Consider the following 23373-nt stretch of genomic DNA (forward strand, 5'->3'; position numbering starts at 1 on the left):
TCTTGCTGAAGAGAAATCCTGTGTGCTGACTTCACTGGGGATTTCAGAACGTGGACTGTTGCTTCCGCGGGCCACTTCGCTGGGCTTTGGGGATCTCACTCCATGGTAGTTTGTCCCTGCCCGTCTTTAAAACAGACTTTAACAGTTACATTTGTTAAAGTAGGAGGTCCTTAAGTAAAGTGGCTACCAAATGCAAATTATGTCCCAGATCTAATTAGTATACCATGTAGACAAAGGTTCCATTAGGTTCAGTAGTTCAGTCTAGCTATCTAAATTGGATTTTCCACGGATTTCTGTGATAATCACATACTTTCTGTAAGTTGTACCCATTGCTATTACTAAAACTATTAATGGATTTATAATACTAAGACAAATTTTATCTGACATCCTGGATGTATACATATTAGTTATATGGGGAAATCTAGTTTGATTTGATTGAGAAGAAATTTATTGGTGGCCTGACTGAAAATCTGAATGAGTCACCGAAGTTTATAAGGAACGAAATGAGGATAAGAGGTGAGGACTGATGACCGATGACTTACTATTGAGAGAATCCACTGTTAATACCAGAATGACATCTTCATACTGTAATGATTAGAGCTGTTTGTTTTTGTTAGGCTTAAAGTAGCTGAGCTAGGGCATAAATAGTTCTCTGATTTTCCTTCCTGTAGTTTCACCAGTGATCATTAAAGAGTGGGCCGCTTACAAAGGGAAATCTCCGCAAACCCCAGAATTGGTGGAAGCTCTTGCCTTCAGGGAGTGGACCTGCCCCAATCTGAAGAGACTCTGGCTGGGGAAGGCAGTGGAGGACAAGAACCGCAGAATGAGGGCCTTCCTGGCCTGCATGAGGTCAGACACACCAGCCATGCTCAACCCAGCCAGCGTGCCCACTCATCTCACGGTGCTGTGCTGCGTCCTACGGTAGGTGCTGCCGGCCGCTGCCTCAGCCGCTGCGTGTCCTCTAGCAGGTGCTTGTACAAATGCCTCTCAGAGACGCCTTCTGTATGAAGTAGGTGCGGGTTATTCCAGATGCATCATGTTGTCGGTTGAAGTTGGTCCTCATCTCATATTTTCACATATTATAGAAATATAGGCCATGTAAATGCCATGTGGATTTGAATTGATGCTATATAGTATGTTTATAGAATAGGTATATTTGATGAACCTGTATTTTATGTAAATATCATAATGATTTTAAGCATAGTTTATCCTTTAAATGTTAAAGCTTTTGAAGGCTATTGGGGAACTACATTATGTATTATTTGTAATTATTCTTTAGGGAAAATGGGTCTCTTCTTCCTCCTTCATTTATTTAAGCATATGTAGATCAGTATGGACTCATGGTTATCTCTCTTCCTAGGGTTATAACCTGCTATAACCTTGTTATCTGGTGGTTCAGTTTGTTCCAGCTCAGACCTTGGGAGTTCGTTCAGTGGCTCCTATGTCCCTTGTCCCCCCAGCATGTCCTTGCTTTCTGGCACCACAAGATGCCCAGGCTGTCCTGTATCTGCCCTGCCCTGGAACCTGCCATCTCTAAGGGGCTGGCTCCTGCCTTGGAGGGAGGGGTTTAAAAACCTAGATGTGGGCACTCTGTGCTTCCAGACTCTCTCAGCCAATGGGCCACAAATGCCTATGTGGACACTGTTGGCGTTTTGGAGTTAATTTGAATTGGCATGCATACTTGAATCAGGTGAATTAGTTTTTTGAGGGTTTTTTTTGGAACCAATTTCAAACTTAGGAAAAAGTTGCAAGTATAATACAAAGAGCTTTTTTTTTTTTTTTTTTTTTTTTTTTTTTTTTTTTTGCGGTACGCGGGCCTCTCACTGTTGTGGCCTCTCCCGTTGCAGAGCACAGGCTCCTGACGCGCAGGCTCAGCTGCCATGGCTCACGGGCCCAGCTGCTCCGCAGCATGTGGGATCTTCCCGGACTGGGGCACGAACCCGTGTCCCCTGCATTGGCAGGCAGACTCTCAACCACTGCGCCACCAGGGAAGCCCGAGCTTTTTTTTTTAAATACTTGATTGTTAAAAAAAATACTTGTGATTTTCTAACAACAAGGACACTGTCCTTTGTAACCACAATACAGCCATCAGGATCAATCAACATTAATACTTTATTTCTATCTTAACTTCAGGGTTTGTTTCAGAGCCTCCCTTTGTATTTGGACGTGAAGTCCCATTGGTCTTCAGCAGATGCTGTAGAGGGCAGAGCTGTTCCTCCGCTCCTCCTTGTCTCATTCATGCTGTGCATCTGTGCTCTGACCCCTTGGCAAAGGGGGTGTCTGCCTGGCTTCTCCAGCGAGGCCATTCCATCCCCCTTGTAACTGATACGATCTCATGGGAGGCACTTTGTGTAAACATGCCACTCCTCCTCAGACTTCAGTGTATTTATATCAGCATGGGCTCCTGGCTTCATCAATGCCTTGTGGTCCACTACTGCCGTCATGTAATTTGGTGCTCCACCGTCACCTGTTGGGCCAGTTGGGGGCCTTGTCAGTCTGGCCTCCATGTGAGCACTTCTGTGCAGAGATTCTGACCTTACCGTGGATGCCCCCTTTTCCCAGCAGCCCTGGTTTCTAGTGATGGGGTCAGTATTGGACACCAGGCTCTTGACAGCAACTTTGCTGCTCCCAGACCTTCCCCAGTATGCATACAGGCACACAAACAACTGCATGTTTGTAGACTTCCGCTTTTGATTTCTTCAACCTGCCCATCCTAGCTCTCCCTTCCCATGTGTATGGACGCTGGCCCTGACAAACAGTGAGAGCCTGGGGCCCAGCTGCCATGCAGGTCGTCACCTGCCCCAGCCCTGTGTGTCCCATCCCCCTGGGCTGGCCCCTTCTCCATGGTCTCCTGACCCCCACTGGGTCTCACCTGCTTCCTGAGGACGGGGGCAGAGCTTTAGTCAGGTGTTTATTTCCTGAAGTTTCTTACATTCATAACAGACTTTAAGGCCACTAACTTATTTAGAAGCCTTTCCTTAATTAAATTGAGGTTGATTAAAATTAGCATACTGTATCAGTTTCTTATCTTTATCTCCATTGAGGATTAGCTAATGAGAAAGACTAGTTTTTTTGTTTTGGTTTTAGAATCCTCTTCTGGTTTCCTCTGATGGAGAGTTCATTTTATATTAGCCAGAACGTTAAGATTAAGACTTTGGGTGCTCTAAGATCAAATTAGCAGTAATAATTTTGGTTACTTTGTTTGTGTTTCTTCCAAGTTTAAAATGATGTGTGGCCTTTAATCTAGTGGGTGGACAGCTACCTGTCTACCATATACCTGACCTGAAGGGTCCCCCTGGGCACTGAGTGAGGACGATGTGTGCTGTGCCTAAGGCTTGTTTGGCTGCCTCTTGGCCAGAAGCAGCTGTACATTAGTGCAGGACAAGCCATTGCTGTGTTGATGTGAGCACAGTGCTCACATTATTTCATGCTCCTTGGGATGGCGGTGCCTTTACGTCTTGTCTCTCCGTGCACTGGGCCTCTTGGGACACTGGGTTGCCTGGTGGGTGCAGACTGGACAGTGTGACCAGGCCCCACTCTTTTTTTTATATATATATACCTTTTGGTTTTTTTTTTTTTACTTTTTATTTTATATTGGAGTATAGCCAATTAACAGTGTTGTGATAATTTCAGGTGCACAGCAAAGCGACTCAGCCATGCACAGACACGTACCCATTCTCCCCCATATGCCCCTCCCATCCAGGCTGCCACAACATTGAGCAGAGTTCCCTGTGCTATACAGTAGGTCTTTATTGGTTATCCTTTTTAAATGTAGCAGTGTGTACATGTCAGTCGCCAACTCCCTAACAGTCCCTTCCCTCCACCCTTCCCCCACTGGTAACCATAAGTTCATTCTCTAAGTCTGTGAGTCCACTTCTGTATTGTAAATACATTCATTTGTATAATTTCTTTTTAGATTCCTCACATAAGCAGTATCATATGATATTTCTCTTTCTCTGTCTGACTTACTTCAGTCTGCATGACAGTCTCTTGGTCCATCCATGTGGCTGCAAATGGCATTATTTTATTCTTTTTTATGGCTGAGTAATATTCCATTGTATATATCTTCTTTATCCATTCCTCTGTCAATGGACATTTAGGTTGCTTCCATGTCTTGGTTATTGTAAACAGTGCTGCAGTGAACATTGGGGTGCATGTATCCTTTCGGACCATGTTTTTCTCCAGATATATTACTGGGCCCCCACTCTTTGTCTTTGTCCTTGTGGCCCTTCCTTGGCCATTACCCCAGAAACAGCTATGCTGCTTTTAGGCACTGTTCAGATGGCCTTTGGAAAGTCTTTCCAGATTTCAGGATTGTCCTGGTCCCTGTTTTTATTTTTTTGTGTTGTTTATAAAAAACGTGCTCATTTTAGAACTTGAAAAGGTTAATAAATGCAACTAGAAATCTCTCATTTCACCAGACCTCCTCCTGTGCTTACCTCTGTGGTGTCGAGAAGCTACAGTGAGTGCAGCTCAGGGTCCCTCGTATTTGCTACTCTGGTGGAAGCCAGAAGACATGCTTGGTTGTGCAGACTGTTGTGTGCATTGTGGGCTTGGAGCCATGGAGTTTCCCACTTGGAAAGACTCACAGTTTCAGATCCTGAGGAGGAGGGGCTTACTGAGGCGAGGTGGTTGGGGAGAGATGAGAGAGAATGACTTATGGGACCAGTCTCGGGGATTTGGGGCCAGGACACCAGTAAATGGGTTGGTCCACTTCTGCTAAGAGAATTTGTCCTACCTTCATGACTGTTTTGGGCCACAGGGACAAGCAGGTAAAGAAGGATTCCCTGCATGGCTTCTGTTTGATTAGTGGGTATGACCTGCTGAGAACGTGGGGTGAAGAGTGGGAAGGGCATGGAGCAGGGGTTTGGTGGGGGGCGGTGCAAGTGAGTAAGAGGGCTGGTGTATGTCTCCAAGGGCCTGCCAAGGACAGGCTGTGGCCTGGGGCCGTGGCCCAGTGGTCTTTCTCTGGCGAAATTGCAGCTGTGTGACAAAGGTCTGCTGAGGATGGGGGAGGGGGCAACAAAGAGCAGAGCCTGTGTCCCAGATATGGTAAGGCCCTGTGGAGGCCACACAGCATGACCCTTGGCCTTGATGGCTGGGGCGGGGCAAATGTCCGCAGTCACAAGGTTGGGCTGTCATCCCAAAGGCACTTCCCCTTCCTTTAATTTTTTTTTTTTAACATAATTTCAAACTTGAAGAAGTTATAAGATTAGTACAAAAAGTTGGTGGCTATTCTTCACCCAGATTCCCCACATATTAACCTTTTACTGCAGTGGCTCTCTCCTCTTCTCTCCATGTGTCTGTGTGTTTGTCCTTAATCCTTTGAATGGAAGTTGTGAGTATGATACCCCTTTACCCCTAAACTCTTTATGTTTCCTAAAAAAACAAGGGCATTATCAAAATCAGAAAAATAATACTAATACATCTGATCTACAGATCTTACTCAGATTTCTCCTATTATCCCAATAGCATCCTTTGTTGGCAACAAGATCTTGCCTTGTGCTTGTGTTCAGGTGCCTTGTCTCCTCCAATCTCAGACAGCTTCTCGTGTTTCTTTGGGTTGATGCAGAGATGTTTCTGAAGAATAAACACTGGTTTGTTTGCAGAGCAGGGATCTGCAGACCATACGTCTTTTAGACAGCATGTGAACTGATGCGTGTGGCTGCTCCAGGAAATTGTGTTTAAAAACAGGCAGCCAGCCCCTGGGTGCAGTTTGTCAACCTCTGGGTAGACTATTTCTCCATCTAGATTTGCCTCTGTTCCGTCGCAATGAGATTCCGCCTCTGCCTTTGGGGCAGGCATACCCCAGCCGGGAGGTGGTGGTTTTCTCTATGCTTTCACTAGTGATATCAGCACCCATACAACAGCAATAAGGAGAATGGGGGAAGAAATGGCAGTCAAATCTCTAGAAATCCTTGTAGTGAAGATGAGGAGGGGCCAGCATCCGAGCAGAGGTTCAGTGTGAGGGTGAAGCAAGTGTCCAGAACAGAACGGAAAGCAGCCTTTCCTAGGGTACAGCTGAGACCAGACAGACGAGGTCCTTATCCAAGACAGCTTCTGAGAAGACAGACTGAGTTACGTTCTGGAGGAACTTAATAAATAAAATAAGGGAGATAGAGGGCTTGAGCCCCCAAACAAGTGCAGGCTTTTCCAACACCCCAAGGAGCATACCAGGGTCCAGCTCCCCATCTGTGCCGATAGGAGGCAGACCACGTTGGTTCCCCAAGTGACGTGGAGACCTGCTTCTGTTCCAGCTTCCGTGCTTCTAAAGGGTAGTGAGAGGAGAGGTGACTAAGGGGGAACTGCAGATACCCTCAGACTTCCACGGTAGGAAACTTAAGGCCCGACCCAGGAAGAAGACATGGAAAAGAATGTCTAGAGAAAGCTGAGAAACACAAAGTGATTGAAAACACTGTCAGTGCACATAGGAAGCGCGTGAACACGTGAGATAACCAAGGGTCAGGTTTTTTGGTTTTTGTTTTTTTGCGGTACGCGGGCCTCTCACTGCTGTGGCCTCTCCCGTTGCGGAGCAAGCACAGGCTCGGACGCGCAGGCCCAGCGGCCATGGCTCACGGGCCCAGCCGCTCCGCGGCACGTGGGGTCCGGGGGGATCCTCCCGGACGGCACGAACCCGTGTCCCCTGCATCGACAGGCGGACTCCCAACCACTGTGCCACCAGGGAAGCCCCCCAAGGGTCAGTTTTTGCTGCTCTCACCTTTGCCCCTGACTGCAGTGCCATCGGTGCCATCCATGTTCTACAGTATTTAAGCTGTCTGTCTATGTACATGCATATCTTTATGAACACACTTCATACTCTTTCTACATCCAGAAAGTCTTTCTGAGGACTTACATTGAAAAAGAGATAAAGGGTGACTTTGTTAAAATGTAAATAGAAAGCCAAATGGAGGAAATGGTAGGTATTCTAACCCAAAAGACTTTCCATTGTTGCAGCTGAACTGACTGCTGAGAGTCTTTGCTGCCAGAAAAATCAGGAAAGATCTTAAGAAAACCAGCCTGTCCCCAAAACAATCTTTTTCTGATTCATAATTTTTAAAGAAACATCTAGCCTAGGGCTAGGGGATGAAGAGGGGAGTTAGTGTTTCATAGATGTGCAGGATGAAAAGAGTTGTAATGATGGATGATGGGAGGATGTCTGTGCAACACCGTGAATGCACCTAATGCCCTTGCACTATCCACTTAAAAATGGTTAAAGTGGTAAATTTTGTTACATGCATTTTACCACAATTTTTTAAACATAAGAAATAAAAGGGTTGTATAACATGGATACTTAGGCAAAGAGCATTGTATACTGAGCAAAATCTTTCCACAATAATTTTTTTCGGAGAAAAGTAGGGAGACTTTCTTCAGATTTGCTGTTTCTTGCATCAAGCCCTGGTAAAAACTCAGTATGACTGTTTTATTTAAGATATTTGGCACTCAAACAATTGCAAAGGGTGTTATTTTTGTCATTGTAAATGTTGACAGTTTAATGAAGTAAAATTTTTATATCACTCGAATCTAAATACCATACATCCACTGTTTGTTTACCTTGAAATTGCATGCCCTTTCTGCTTCTACTACATAATTTTACCATGAAGTATATAAGCTCTGTGCCTCCACTTCCCCATCTCTAAAATGGGATAGTAATGGTTCCTGCCTCAGAGTTGCTGTGACCACTTGAGGAATCAGTGTGTGTAAATACCCAGACTAGTGCCTGGCACCAGCAAGCACTTTCTTTTTTTTTTTTTTTTTTTTTTTTTTTAAATTTATGTATATTTATTTATGGCTGTGTTGGGTCTCCGTTTCTGTGTAAGGGCTTTCTCCAGTTGCGGCAAGCCGGGGCCACTCCTCATCGCGGTGCATGGTCCTCTCACTATTGCGGCCTCTCCCGTTGCGGAGCACAGGCTCTGGACGCGCAGGCTCAGTAGTTGTGGCTCACGGGCCCAGCTGCTCTGCAGCATGTGGGATCCTCCCAGACCAGGGCTCGAACCCGTGTCCCCTGCATTGGCAGGCGGATTCTTAACCACTGCGCCACCAGGGAAGCCCAACACTTTCATTTTTCTATTGGGATTTTTATTGAAACTACTTCTCTTAATCAGCTGGATGAAACTTCCTCCTTCACCTTTTAAGTTTATGTTCCTGTGGATGGATGTTAACTATTACAGAAATGAGAGCGGGCTCTGTACCAACTCTGATGCTGATTTTTGTTGACTTAAATTTTAAGCACTGAGAAAACTTTCTCAGTAGACAGTACTGGAAAGAGTTTTGTTAGGCATGTCACAGTTCCCCGGACTCCTTTTAAGCTATTTGCCAGAGATCACATAGGGATCTGTGTATCTCCAGAAGTTATTTTTGGTGATCATCTGGCAACTTGGCTAGGTCATCCTTCAAGTTTGCTGAATGCAGAGACTTAGGAACCACTGGACATGCAATGAGACTAATGACGAAGTTCTTAGTGGTTATCCCTTTACTCTCTCACACCCAAATACTATTTGGGATTGTGCCTTTGCTTAATGTCCTGGAGGTTGTCACTGGGGCAGTGCCGTGCGGCAAGGTGAGTAAAGGGGAAATGATTGGCAGAGAAAAGGGACTGTGGACACCTGGCCGTTCTCAGGCAGACAGTACAAATGGAAGTTGGAGTTGTAGACATTGATTTCCCCTTAGCTGCTCACACCAGGGTGGCCCCAGTAAGTCTGTGTGTCCCCAGGGATTGCAGGTACCAGTTCTGAAGGCTGAAGCTTTAGCTCTTGTCCCCGCTGTCCCTTCCTATTGCACTGCAGGGCATTCACCTGCCACTGCCAGAGCCCCTTCTGTGCAGATGGTTCGCACAACACTTACTCTTCATCAGGAGATAAATCTTGCTTATTTGGACCTAGGGCCGGCCTCCCAGGTATCCTGTCTTGAATTAAAATAGATAAATCATAAATTTGCGCCTAACATATATTTTCAGGGTTTCAGGGTAAAATTTGTGCTTAACTTTTACCTCACGAAAGTAAAGTTGTATCAAAAAATCACTTACCAGCTGGTTTGCAGTGTGGTTAAATTTAGTGTTATTTTTAATTACTCCAAACATTCTGATCAGCCCAGATGATGATTAGGTTTTCACTTGTAATTGGCATCATCCAGTGAAAATAGAAAAGCTGGGTAAGAAATCCTTATAGGCCTCCTTAGCTTGTGTCATCCTGAGTCTCCTTAGAACCTGAACACCAGGTTATGCATGTGACTGGTGACTGCTCCATCCTGACACCAGGCCTTCTCTGTCTACCCCGCTGTAGGTATATGGTGCAATGGCCTGGAGCACGGATACTGCGTCGCCAGGAGCTGGATGCCTTCCTGGCACAGGCGTTGTCCCCCAAACTCTATGAGCCTGATCAGCTGCAGGAGCTCAAGGTAATTGACAAGCCTCATTCCTTGTTTTGGGAAGTCTTGTTTTGGAGTTCTGTGAGACACAGCTAACCTCACCGAGGAGTCACTCAGTGCACTAAACTAGTAATAATAATGACGTGAACTTAGAGCCTTCAGGGCAAAAGGAATTTCCTTCCCGGTTATGGAAACAGTCAAGTCTACTTTTGTTCGATAAAGATTTTCCCTTGTTTTACCAATGGGTGTTTATTCTTGTTTTCCACATCAGGAAATAAACTTGCCTTTTATTTCAGGTGGGGATCCCAAAACCCTGGGAGGGCTTGGTCCTAAGAATTTACTAACATCTGGCCAGGATTCTTTTTCTTGTTTCGTTCTGTTGTTCCTAAATACAACATTCGTTTTCTCTAAAAAATAGTCTTTGCCCTCCTGGTATTGTAAATCCCTTTTAAAAAAAACACTTGAAGAACAATGTTATGCCATCATCCCTGTGCCCTTTTAGTCAGCATTTAACATCGTATTCCTTTTAATTTTCCCTTCTAGTATTCCTTTTTTTCTTTGTTTTGACAGTATTAATTTTCTCCATGTTTTCACCTGATTTTTTGGTGTGCTTATCTTTTCAGTGCACTTTTATTAGTCACTGTGTCCACATGGCTGTACTCGCTTTCTAATTTCTACAGTAAATTTTAGAAAATTCAAGACTTTTCAGACTTAGCTAAATTAGTGGATCTGCCTTTTCTTTTTAATGTACAGGGTTTTGTTTTTTTTCTTTGCCATTGGTTTGGTTTTTTTTGTTGTTGTTGTTTGTGTTTTTTGTTTGTTTTTTTACAAAATTTGATTTGTAATCAAGTAATCTCTTTTGACAAAATCGCCTTCACTTTTAGATCTTTTTGCCATTCTTTATGAAGGCGTTCTTTCCCCGCAGAAGAGTTTTAGGCTCATTTGATGGGTTTTCAGTATTCTACCATTGGGGCTCAATAAGTCTCTGGTTTCCCCTAAATTACTGAGTTAAATTCAGTAATCTGGTGTTGACCCTGAACTGTGTGGAGCCCATGTCATTTGTGGTCACCTTAGGCTTCTGATGACTTTGAAACAAGCTAAACTAAAGACAACCAAACAGGAGAATCTACCTCAAATTGTATTCTTTGTAGTTTAAGCTTTTCTGTTTGTTAGGCAGAAATTATTTTTTTTTAATGGTTTTGAATTTAAGTTTTCATTCTAGAATATTTGGCCGGGTGTCCCCCCGAGAGGCTGGTACTAAGTGCAGGCTCTCCCTCCCTGTGTCCTAGCGTGTGGTGCCATCACCACCATCTTCATCAGCAGACTGTGCTCAGGGGTGTTGTAAATACTTTTACTAGAGTGTGGTGCCATCCCTCTACCTCTACTTCCTGTTTCTCTTATTTAGATTATTACATCAGTATTGACATCCCAGTTCTGAAAATCAGACCGCCAGGTATCAGGTATGCCCACCAAGCCTTATTCACCATCAACTTGCTTTTACTCAAAGTTCATCTTCTCCCATATCCTTTTCATTTTTGGATCAACACATAGGATATAACTTTTGAAAGACAGTCGCACTCTAAGCTTTCATTTTGGTTCTTTTGAGGTCTTAGTGCTTTCATAATTTTCTCCTGATTCTTCATCTAAAGCCAGGCGTTTCTAGAGCTGTGTTTAGAAAGACCCATTTTATGTGCAGTTACTTCAAGCCCACCACTATCCCTTTGGGTCTTGCTGGTCTGGAGGTCTGTGTTCCTTTCACCAAGGACAGCCTGCATCGTTAGTGCTTCATTCACGAGCACCATAAATTCTGAAAGAGCTGGAAGGGAAAATAGCAGCATTCATTGGGGGAAAAGATAGTTGGGTTTTTTTTAAGATCAGAGATCCTCTCAGCTATCAGATTGAGAACTGATAGGAATAATCATTATTTAAATGAACAAAAATCCCTATGCAGAGACTGAGGGTCCCAAAATTCAGTGATAGAAAAGTAAATTTCAAAATTGCTTTTTCACTTAACCATTCAAGTTGTTTTGATATTTCAAAAGCAATGACGATGCTTTTCTATAAAATACCATTTTCCTGTTGAGGATATAGTCAACTCTTGATTTTTGTTGTTCTTTTAGGGGCCATGATCCAGTTTGTGGATTGCCCAGATCCTGTTTTTCTTCTCCCATTTTTGTCCATTATATGCTTTGAGAATAAATAGGAGAAGAGAAAGAAAAGACCTAATTTTGCACAGTTTGGCCTCTTGGTGGCTATTCCGATAGGAGGTTTGGTGGGAAAAGATGTTGAAACCGTTGGTTTAAATGAATTTGCAAGAGTTTCCTCTTGTCCAGTCTCTGTCCTCCCGCCATGACCCTGCATAGTTGAGTGTTCTGCGTGGCTCCTTGAGGATCCATGGCAATGATTGACTGACAGCCTTCACTTTTTCCCTGGTGTATTTTTGTGGCGCTTCTCCTAGGTTACCAGCACAAACATAATGACTAAGGTAAAATCAGCACTGACGCTGTGTTTGGAGGAGGGCGGGTGAAGGATGAGGAGAGAAGGACCTTTGCCCAGTTTTAATATTTATCCAGTTTCTTTCTCCCTTGCTTTTGACGTCCCTATAATTGCCTTAAATTCTTTTAACAGTTTCACATGCCCAGTGCAGACTTAAAAGATGGAAAATGAAGAGCTTTAAAGACAGTAGTAGGGACGTGCAGCATGTCTGTGATACCTGTAAGAATTGTTGTGCGTATAGGTAAATATGACAAATCAAAGTAAGAGTCTGTTGCCCAGTAATTAGAAGTTGGACCGAGTAACCTCACTGGAATTTGGTTCTTGAACGAATTGGCCAGAGGTACATTCCATATTTGTATTTCCTGTAAGATCATACAATTTTGTCACTCTTTTTCTAGTTGAGGAACTTTGAATAATGGTGAATATTTTATCTTACGTGGTATAAGAGAATGAGGTTGGAATGTGAATATTGCAACCATTTCTATGATCAAGGGTTCAGACTCTGGTGCCACCAGATCAGTTTTGTGACCTTGAGCTCTCTCTGACTCAGTTTCTCCATCTATGAAATGGAGTACTGACAGCAGTATCATACATGGGATTGTTGAGATGTTAATGAAATAATATATGGAAAAATACTTAGAGTGGTGTCTGATACATATTTATTAAGTGCCCCGTAAATATTAGATAGTATTATGTGTGTAATTAACATTTAGGGAATGAAATATAAAACACCACGTAAAGTAATTAAAAATTTTTTTGAATGAAGTGAAATCCACACAGCAATTGGGATTTTATTCACATTATTTAGGCAGTTTTTATTTTAAGAATTTTTCTCTATTGAATTAATGGTAGTTGTTATTTCTAAAACAAATTGACTTGAAAATCATTTTTTAAACCCGTAAAAACACAGTTCTTCAACTGATGATGAGGCCATTTAAAATAAGTATATATGTGCGTGGATAATGTAGATTTATCCATTCCTCCCATCTGCTCGTTGGGAGGTTACTTGTTCTAACTAGGGTGCTTCTGTGTTCCATGCACCGGCTCCCATTTCTTAGCCTCAGCACTCAGATGGCCATCTGCCCAGAATGGTTTTGAGCTATATTCGTTAAATAAGGGCTACGGGTGGATATGACCAACCCCACCAGTGACTAAGAAATGGCAGCAGTATCGGATTTCACCAGAAGGACCCTGCTGGCACTTTGTTATAAAGCAAACGTCTTTAGAGCAGCATCAGCCCGATCGTTCCCTTCCCCTCAGCCTTGACCTGGTCCTCCCTTCTCTGGCCTGGAAGGCTGTGGGCTGACAGGGAGAGAGCAGCTAGAGGCCTGGTTGCCATCATCCCTGCAGAGGGGCCAGGGGATGGCTTTCTGCCCAGGCAGCCTCCAAGCTTGGGCTGGCATCACCGCTGTGCCACTTTCCCGCAGCGTCAGTGTTTAGGGAGGAGAAACGCCCTCTTTCTGCCTCAGGACTCAGAAGAAGGGAGTTTCCACTTCCTTTCTGCAGTGCAGAGAAAGGCAAGGCCAGTGGGGATCTAAAGTAAGTTAGGGGACTTTTTTTTTTTTCCATTTTGACCCTCTTTCTCTCCCCTTTCTGCTCATAAATGTAAAAAGGCATCTAATTCTACCATCCTGACCCCACCTGCCCTCAACTGAACATGGTTATTAGTTCCCTTTTCTGACACTCCATTAGAGAAGGAGGAGCCAGCAGAGGTGGGCTGGGAGGGGTGGATAGACTTCTCCAGGTTCAGGAAGTTCTTTACTTCATTGACTTCAAATTTAAAAAAAAAAGGGGGGGGGCTGGAAAACACCGTGTTAGCTGATAATGGGGAATGTTGACACTGACAGCACAAAACATCAGATAATCATAAATTCATTCGTATTTGGCACGGGAGTCATCTTTTTTATCTTTAATGAAAAGCCAGTTTACCTGCCACAATTAGGCATTGCTTAGTTTGGTACCCATAAAGACGGCATTGTCAAGAGACCATCACCTTAGAAAATAAGCGTGGAAGGTGGGAAGACAGAAAGCAGGACAGTTAAAGCTCAGTCCTGGATAATCCACAAACAAGGTCCTTCACAGATAATCAAGAGTTGACTGTATTTGTCAGTGTTTCTTATCCTACACATTAGATGCTAGAAGAAAGGGCTGTGTGTACAAAGGAAGGCTCACAGCACTAATGACTGAGTGAGAAGAACCCACAGATACGAGTCTTTAGATTCTGATAGTCTGCATGGTTCAAATACAATGTTTTTGCTGTTGTGTTCTTTCATTTATAAGCTATCCATTTCTCCTAAAACATTTTGACAGTCTCATTAATAAGTTGCTATCTAAAACATTAACATATAAAATAACGTAAACGTAAAGTACAAACTTAAGAATGAAATTATACCAAGTAATTATTGAAGATAACTGCTTGCAAAATGCAGAATCTTAATAGAATATTCCTTTCTTACAACATTTCTGTTAACACCTTACCAGTGTTTAGAATCTTGAGTGTAAAATTTTATTTCGTAAAAGAATTGTGGGCTTCTTCACTGCTGAGGAGACTATTAGTAATTTGTTACTTTGTCATGTGTCCACCTTAAGTACAGTATTACTTTATACTTGTGTAACTCTTTACAACTTCCAAATTGAAATGTTTCGGTGCGTTTGTAAAACAGTCTCTTGAATTTCAATTTGTTCAATAACATAAGTCTTTCTGTTCAGACAAGTCAGTGTTAAGACACTGTAAGGTAGTGATAGGGCTGCTTAGGGGGCATTTGGTTGAGGGGCGTGCTCATTGCCTGTGGAGGGTTGTAGTCAGACATTGCAAGAATTGGATACTGTAGTACTCTTACTCCATAGAAATCACTCTTTTCCGTTTAAAGATTGAGAACCTCGACCCCCGCGGCATTCAGCTGTCAGCTCTGTTCATGAGTGGCGTGGACATGGCCCTGTTTGCGAACGACGCGTGTGGCCAGCCAGTGCCCTGGGAACACTGCTGTCCTTGGATGTATTTTGATGGGAAGCTCTTCCAGTCCAAACTCCTCAAAGCAAGCCGGGAAAAGACGCCACTCATCGACCTCTGTGATGGTCAGGTCGGTTGCAAGAAAGCAGGCTGGGTGGGGCAGGGAGGGGAGGAGTGGGTGGCCACCCCCAACCAGCACGGAATAACGCTCACTGGCTAATCTGTCGTCTCCCCCACCGAATTTGTAATGAGCCTGCGCAACAGGAATTGGATTTAGATTGGGCCCAGCCCAGTGTGTAACTAACTGCCAGTTCAGTGCCCAGCTCAGCATACACACTTGGCTCTCATTGTTCACGGTAATTCTATTCTATATATCCGCCTTGAACACTGAATTAGCAACTACGGAACCTTTGCTGTTAGGGGAAAGCCTCCTGTCACATGACCTTCGTCCGCCAGTCCGTACGTCACCTTGTTCTACGTGCGTTTCTCTTTAAATACTTCTTAATGCATATATGTTGTGAATTCACTCACACGGAACTTACGGCCCACAGCACTGTAACTCAGCCTCACCAAAGCTCATTTAACTAACACGTGCACTTTCTCTGTAAGGAACATCACAGCCTAGCACTTGAGAACACTAGTCAGTACTCAGCACTGCTCTTGGGGCCGTTGGAAACAGCAAAATCGTTCACGAAAACACGAACAATGTGGCAGTAAGGAGACAGTGAACAGGACACATGTTTACAGTATAAAAGCTGAAACACGAAGGCCATGCTGTGTCTTCTTCAAGCTCAGGTGGCAGCTCAGACTTTATCCCACTTAGCACATGTCTTCAAATGACTATGGAAATGCCAGGAGTATTGATTTTGAGGTTACAAGTAAATTTCAGCAAGTAGGTAAGTGCGCAGATGTGGAACTCGTGAATCATGAGGATTGACTGTACTTTTTTAAAATCCTGATTTAAAAATGAAGTGGAGTAGGTTACGAGGTTATCTTGTCCCTTTGTATTGAAAGAGGCTCACGTGTGCTGCAAGCTTTTTAATTTAACCTTAGACTACAAAACATGCTGCTTTAGTCAAGCTCAGTCTAAAGACAGATTTAGAGAGTAAGCAGATTTTCCATTTCTCTGATTAAAGATTGGTTGCTGGTGTACATATTTATGTACTTATTAACAAAAGACACTCAAGTTGAGTGTTTCTGATGTTTTTTCACAGTGGAATTTGACATACGCAAGCTGTATTGTCCACATGTGTGCGGGTTACTGAACAGTCATCTCACAGACAGCCCCACAGAGAGATCAGTTGGGCTGTTGTCCTGTCCGGTCTCAAAGAGGTCTAGGCTTCCCTTAAAAAGCATCTATCAAAAAAAAAAAAAAAGCATCTATCACTCTGCGCCTCAGTTCCTTCTCTGTAAAATACAGTAAATACCTGACTTAAAATTAAATCGATAGGAAAGTAAATTTTAAAGATGTGAACTAGGCATCATCTACCCCCTGGTCCACAAGTGGAAGGAAGGCTGTGAGCATGATCTGTCTGGACTTAGTCATTGATTTTGAGAACCAAATTCATTTTCAGTTAATAAACTTTATCGTAAATGGTTCTTACCTGAAGATACGCTGAGAAAGTAGAAATTTAGATTCTTGTTTTATAAGATTAAGATTATGAGGTGAAGAGGTATCTGTTAATTTTTTTTTTTTTTTTTTTTTGCATTTTTGCTTTTGGGGTCTTGTTTGCATTCTGTAAACAGGTGTCACTGAGCAGATTGTGACTGTGTTATTTATGGGTAAATAAGTAGGCGTGGCACAGTGGTCAGCACGTCTCATTTCTTTCCTGTTCTTTCCAATTCAATTGAAACCTTGTGAATGAAGTTTTCACATGCCAGTCCTTGACTTCCAGGCCGAGCAAGCCGCCAAGGTAGAAAAGATGCGGCAGAGCATCCTGGAAGGGCTGAACTTCTCCCGGCAGAGCCACCCGCTCCCCTTCCCACCGCCAGCGGCGCTGCCTTTCTACCCCACCTCCATGTACCCACGGCACTTCGGGCCCGTCCCACCAGCACAGGGCCGAGGGCGGGGCTTTGCAGGTGAGTGTGTCCACCACCACCCGTAGGGACTTGCTAGAGTCGGGGAGACAGACGCACGTACAGCGTGCAGGCCTTCTGAGTGGGCAATATCTTGCTGTGTTGAGACCGTGTAAATAATTGACAGGCTTAGTTATGAAGTTTGCAGCAACATCTCTTCACATTAGAAAGGAGCAAACTTGATCCCGGAAGAGATTATGTATGGGAAAGGGAGCGGGAACTACAAAAGCTATTAATAGCAGAGATAAGATTTTAAAGTTGGTCCGTGTAGCTGAAAACTCTGCTCACGTTTGTGATTTAAGATCTTCTCACGTGGGGGGTCCGTGGAGCTCTCCTCCACTAAGGCCACCTCCCAAGTCTGTGGCAGAGCCCACAGCAATAGTGTTCTGTCTCCAGAGGCTCCTCCAAAGGCAGGCAAGGCGACATTTCAGTGTTGTCGGTGACAGGAGGGGTCAGGAGTCTCCTCCCTGGCAGCTGATGGTGTAAGAACAACAGCTGAAGGACATGGGGGTTGCTCTGCCTGAAAGCCCCCTGGTGGCTCTGCCTGAACCCAGTTCCTCATGGCTTCTCCCATCTCTCTCCACCCGGGTCCCACAGGAGTCTGTGGCTTTGGAGGCCCCTATGGGGAAACTGTAGCGACAGGCGCGTACCGTGCCTTCCGCGTGGCGACGGCAGCAGGACACTGCGGAGCCTTCTCAGGCAGTGACGGCAGCAGGACTAGCAAGTCACAGGGCGGTAATTATGCCACACCTCCTCCTAGAGCTTCTGTCCGCCAGCAGCTCCCCGCTTCTTCTGGCTCTTCTTCCTCCTCGTCTGTCCTGACTCCAGCACCATATCCTTCCTGATAGGTCCCCACTCTGGCATTCACTGCTGCTCTTCTCCCAGCCTCTGCCTGCCCCCAGGTCTCTGCAGCAGCTTTGCTGTGGCCCATCTCTGCCTTCCAGAGGGGCCGGTGTGTGTGTCCACACACAGCCCTTCTTCTGTGCACCTGGCCCCCTAACCATTGTCTCCTGTGGTAGAACAGGCTGCCCAGTAATACCCAGTGAAGTTTTTTTCCTGTCGTATTCCCTAACAGCCCCCTCTGGGTAAAGAGGATGATGCTTGTTGAGAAGATTCTAAGGGCAGAAAAAACTTTATCACAGTTTGTTCCATAGAAACATTTTTAAAGGAAGATCGACTATCAGATATATAAAAAGTCTATTTTAAATTCCCATTGCTTCTCTTCTTATTTGTATTAGGCTTGTGAGGGAGAGAAAAAGTCCTAACGTTTAGTCTTGAAATACTATCTTGTGATTTTGCTGTACTTTGAAGCCCATGACTTGTGACTTTGTCATAAATCCCACATTTTGGGACTGCCGATCTAAACATGGCTATCAAGTGTACATTACAGGATTACCCAAATACAATTTTGAAGAACTTTTGGGATAGGCAAGCCTTCCCTGACCGGGAATATTTTTCCAGCTCAGTTACTTGCGTACTTACAGAAGCTACCTAGAGACGTCTTTTGTAGCAGTAAGACTCCTACAGATGAATGCTGCCCTCTCTCTGTAGCTGTAGGAGCCACTTCTCCTCTCCTACTGCATGCCCCTCTCCTGCCTCCCCTTAGGTCTCCCGGCTGTCCAGGGTGCTTTTCCTCCTGTTACTGAGCATCATGCAGTGCACAGTAACGTGTGTCCTCTGCTTCACAATCGGCTTCAGCTTCCTGCAGCCCTTACCTGGAAACTTATGCTGGCCTGCAGTTGTGATAAAATACTGTGGTGGCAGGGAGGGCAGGAGGGGGGAGTTCTGACTGTGAACGTTGTTAGGTCAGAAGTGGTTTTTTAGTCTGAAATGACAAGAGGAACCTGCTTCTTAACTTCCACCAAATTGTGTCTGGAATCTGGATCTGTGCTGTCCAGTATAGTAGCCACTGGCCACATGTGGCTCTCGAGCACTTGAACTGTGGCTTATCCAAACTGAGCTGTGTCCTAACCACACATCTAATTTTACAGACTTAATACGGAAAAAAGAACGCAAAATGTCTCATTAGTCGTTGTTTTTTATATTGATTACATGTTGAAATTAATGTTAATTTGGGTATATTGGGTTAAAAAATATATACTTTTTTTTTTTTCTGGCCGCACCACGTGGCATGCGGCATCTCAGTTCCCCGACCAGGGATCGAACCCATGCCCCCTGCATTGGGAGCGCAGAGTCTTAACCACTGGACTGCCAGGGAACTCCCCGAAATATACATTACTAATATTTATTTCATGTGTTTCTTTGTACTTTTTAAATGCGGCCACTAGAAAATGTAAGGCTTGTTGTAGATGTTGTTGAACAGCGCTACCTGGCTGTTAATCATCATGGCTAATACCAAGATGATGGAGAATTTATTATAATCCATTCCATGTGCCAGAAAAGAAGATGCTTGAGGTTCTGTTTTGTTTTGTTTTTATCAGAAATTTTGGTACCAGCTAATTGTTTGAGGGTTTTCTTAGGTAAGTCAGAAAACCTTAGAATATGCAGGCTACCAGTAATTAATAGAAGTTAGTGAATACAATGAATATTTATAACCCTGCCTAAGGAAATTATCGTTTAATAATGCAGTAAGAAGTAACAGGCTAGCTTTACTGATTAATTTCTGTAATGTTTAGTTAAGGTAGTAAACTTGTAAGTAATTACTCAAAGAGAAAAAGGCATTCTGAGTTTGCAGATTTCCATCTTGGTAATATAGAAGGCGTGCCATATGCACCCAATACTTTATTGGATCTATTTCTGCCTAACAGCCACGCTCATTTTGTAGTTGTAACCTATTTCAGTTGTCATGGGTTCTTTAAATAGCCAACACAGTTGTCTTACTTTCAGGTGTATTTTCAACAACAGCCTAAAAATAATACCATTAAAATCAAACTTGTGCACATAGATAGTTCACATGATAAACAAGTCTTCACAAAGCAAGAGAAAGGGGCTTCATATGAAATGGAAACCACATTTGAAAAGAAATTGCTTGCTTATTTCTCTTTGTTAGTCCTGTGATTGTAAAGATTTTTTTTCATCTACTTTTGTGCAGGAATCCAACCTATACCTTCTCAGGGAGGGAAGCTAGAAATAGCTGGCACCGTGGTTGGCCACTGGGCTGGGAGCAGACGGGGCCGTGGAGGCCGTGGGCCTTTCCCCCTACAGGTAGTTTCTGTTGGAGGACCAGCAAGAGGGTAAGTTCTGAACAATGAAGATGTAGTTGTATAAGCTTAAAAAAACAGCCTCTTACTTGTTACTTTAATCACGAGTTTACTGGGAACATTTTTACATCATTAAATACATTCTTCTTTAACATCTTTCTTAGTGGTTGTATAGGATTCCAGTATATATAGCATTATGTAATTATTTAAACCATTATTAACTAATTATCCAAAAATTACTCAGTTAACCATTTTTTAATGTTTTTTAAAGAAAGAATATTTTTGAAGTGCATTATTTTAAAAATTGAATACACTGGATATGTACCAAAAAAATAAGATAGATTACTTGGACTAAATCTTTGGTGTGACCATGATTTAATAAAGTTTGTGCTTCCTATAGCATAGACTAGACGCCTTTAAGTCCATTTGATATTATTTTAAATGTTTAAATGTTATCTGTAAGAGATTCAAGTCTGTTTGTTTTTGTCCTCTTTTATGTGTTTAGGCGTCCAAGAGGAGTTATTTCCACTCCAGTGATCAGAACATTTGGAAGAGGTGGAAGGTACTATGGCAGAGGCTATAAAAACCAGGGTGCGATTCAGGTAATAACACAGCATAGTGCTAGTGCCAGTTCACTCCTGAGTGCCTGATCGTCCCAGGCCAGTGTTTCAGTGCCTGTGTCCAGACAGGAGGGGTGTCGGAATGTTTCTGTAGCTATTGGGCTTCTAACACAATTGCGGCACATGGTGCTTACCAAATGTACATTCCCTCAGACCCAGATCGTTTTATCATCATTTGTGGTAAAGAGAGCACGATCTCGTGTTCACATGCTGGACATAGGAATTTAGCTGAGAATAATCCAGGAGCTGTTAATGCTGTTTATATTATAAAACATTATGTAGGTAAATCACATTTAGGATTTAAAAGAAAATTGTGACCTTAAATCCTGGAACAGTGCATATTTTTCTCCTCCTGGACCATCTTGACTAGCTCTTCCCTGAAGGGACCCACTCACGAGAAAATAAAGTCACGTCTGTCCTCATGAAAGAGCTAGAACTTCCGCTTTGGATATTCCGTTTTAGGACCTGGATTCTGAGAACAATCTTTTAAAAAACACCAATCAGCCCTAACAGTGTATTATGTTGTCTCACTTACTGAATTACGGCGTTTAGTCAAAGTACACAGTGTTTTCCCATAGTATCCTTGTAAACATGAAGAGGAGTCCACTCTTGTGACTCATTTATTAATAACCCATATTTGGAAACTTAACTTGGCCAAGAGAAAGTAAAACTTCTGCCTTTGCCAGGTGATCTTAGCGTCTTGGTAGCGTCTGTTTTGACGAAATACATCAAGCAAGTCAAGTGCAGAGGCAGTCGCTTTCCTGAAAGCAGGCCCAGGCAGCCCCTCTTCGCAGCACAGCATCCAGCAAGGGGGAGGTACTCAGCTCGTTCTGGCTCTCCTGTAGCCCCCACCCTGACCATCCTCAGCCTTCACCAAAATGCCCTTTTGAGCTAGAGGCACTCTCGGCCTCTCGACAGGTTTACAAGAGGGAAGAGAACTTCATTCTTACTGGTTCTCCAGAGCTCATCCTATAAAAATGCCTCTGGTTGTACATTATGGTCGTACATGGTGGATACAGGGGCCTTTCCTAAGCTGGTAGTGGGGAAAATGTGTCCCTATGTTGCTTAAGCACTTTTATTTTTTATTTAAATATAAAACCGAGATACCAAAAACCACACAGACACACAAATGTAGCTTAATGAGTTATAAGTCAAATAGCCATGTAGCCATCACCTGTGTGATGAATAGCATTTTTCCCAGCCATACCAAGAGCCCCTCACAGGCCCAGTCCCAACACTAACCTCCTGCCTCCCTCTGCACAAAATAACTACAACCCTGGAGTTTTACACTCAGTTATTTCTCCCTTGTCCCCTTCTGGTTTTGTCACTCACATGTGCATTCCTAGACACTGATGTTGAATTGTGTTCATTTTCTTATAGTTTGCTATGTCTTCTAAGTCTCTCTGAATCAGCAGGCTTCCCTCCCTCCCTTTCTTTTCCTTCATTTATCTATTGAAGGACAACCCAGGTTATTTCACCTACAGACTTCTGGCTTTTGCCGAGTGCGCACTTATACTCATGGTGCTGTTTCCCATGCGGCTCTGACCTTTCTTGCCCGCTGGTAGCTGCATCTGGATGCTGCATCGGACTTCGGTTTGTCCCTGTGGCAAGACTGTAGTATGTGCTTTCATGTCTGCTTATCTGTTTTTATGTTAGGACCTGTTAATCCGTTCATATACTGCAGATTGCAAAATGAAAATATTCTCATTCAGTCATTTCTTTTTCTTTATTTATTGGGGTATTTTTATAAAAAGATGCTTCCTATTGCTTTCTGTTTTTGGTGCCTGAGTATTACAGCCCTTACAGGAACTAGGTCAACACATGGTTTTTTGTAGCTCACCTCACCCATCCTTGGCCACTGGGCCCTTTGCCGTGACCTCTGGTTTTCAGTAGCTTCCTGTCCGGTGTATCACCCAGCCCAGCAGACCAGTGACAGTCGTTTCTCTTAGTTTCTCAGTTTCTTTAGTGAGAAATGGCATTTCAAGTAGGAGCACCAGTGGACCCTGGCTGCCATAGGGTCAGTCATTGTTCCTAGTGTTCTGTGTACATAGACACACAGAGCCCTGTTTCTTTATATATGTAAACACACACACAACCGATATGCCTTTTTATTGTATTTTTTAAAGGTATGATTCTCATGAATTCACACTGATGTTTCCAGTTCAAACTGAGGACTATAGGCTTTTATTTAGTCTCATTTCTGTTACATCTCTATGTTCTTTCTTCTACACCAAATCACCATTTCTAGGCTTTTCCTATGAACAGAGCTAGAGGGAAAAGGTGTACACATGCACACTCACGTATACTATGCACACACAAACATACATACATGTAATCTGCTGTTTTCCTCCCTAATTAAACTGACTCTTCTAATTCACATTTAGGATTTTAGGAATTTGACTTAACCTTTACTGCTTATATCAGTATGTCTTTTCTTCCCTTCTGAGAATCTTGGTTCCTGAGAACCCAGAGGATGATTAAATTAGAACATCCCATAACTCATTATTTACTTCATCCCATATTGCATACACAGTCTGCTAGGAACAGCTAATTCTTCCATCACCAGCACAGTCACTGGGAACAACTAAAAGAAAATGTTGGTATATGCTTCCCCCATTTTCCCCCGTCATCCTCACAGTTTGGAAAAATAGCTTCGGTACTATTGTCTACATTGTCCAAAGTATACTCCTTTCAGCCACATTTGTCC

The 23373-nt window shown here is 43.4% G+C and overlaps 1 protein-coding gene across 2 annotated transcripts in view; it reads left to right on the forward strand.

The window, feature by feature from the left end:
• FAM120A (family with sequence similarity 120 member A) overlaps nt 1–23373 on the forward strand; it is a 106486-nt gene that overhangs the window by 77480 nt on the left and 5633 nt on the right. Inside the window, exons 11-17 of one of the 2 annotated variants that reach the window (XM_081237484.1) lie at nt 672–921; nt 9279–9393; nt 14730–14939; nt 16705–16888; nt 17483–17620; nt 19938–20079; nt 20552–20648. In XM_081237484.1, coding sequence (XP_081093610.1) covers nt 672–921; nt 9279–9393; nt 14730–14939; nt 16705–16888; nt 17483–17620; nt 19938–20079; nt 20552–20648 — 1136 coding nt within the window. Of the gene's footprint in view, nt 1–671; nt 922–9278; nt 9394–10768; nt 10817–14729; nt 14940–16704; nt 16889–17482; nt 17621–19937; nt 20080–20551; nt 20649–23373 lie in introns of those variants that run through there. The other variant, XM_081237485.1, reaches the window with a different exon arrangement.

This window comes from Mesoplodon bidens (genome assembly GCF_964165515.1).
Source record: "Mesoplodon bidens genome assembly, chromosome: 6".
NCBI classification, from domain to species: domain Eukaryota; kingdom Metazoa; phylum Chordata; class Mammalia; order Artiodactyla; family Ziphiidae; genus Mesoplodon; species Mesoplodon bidens.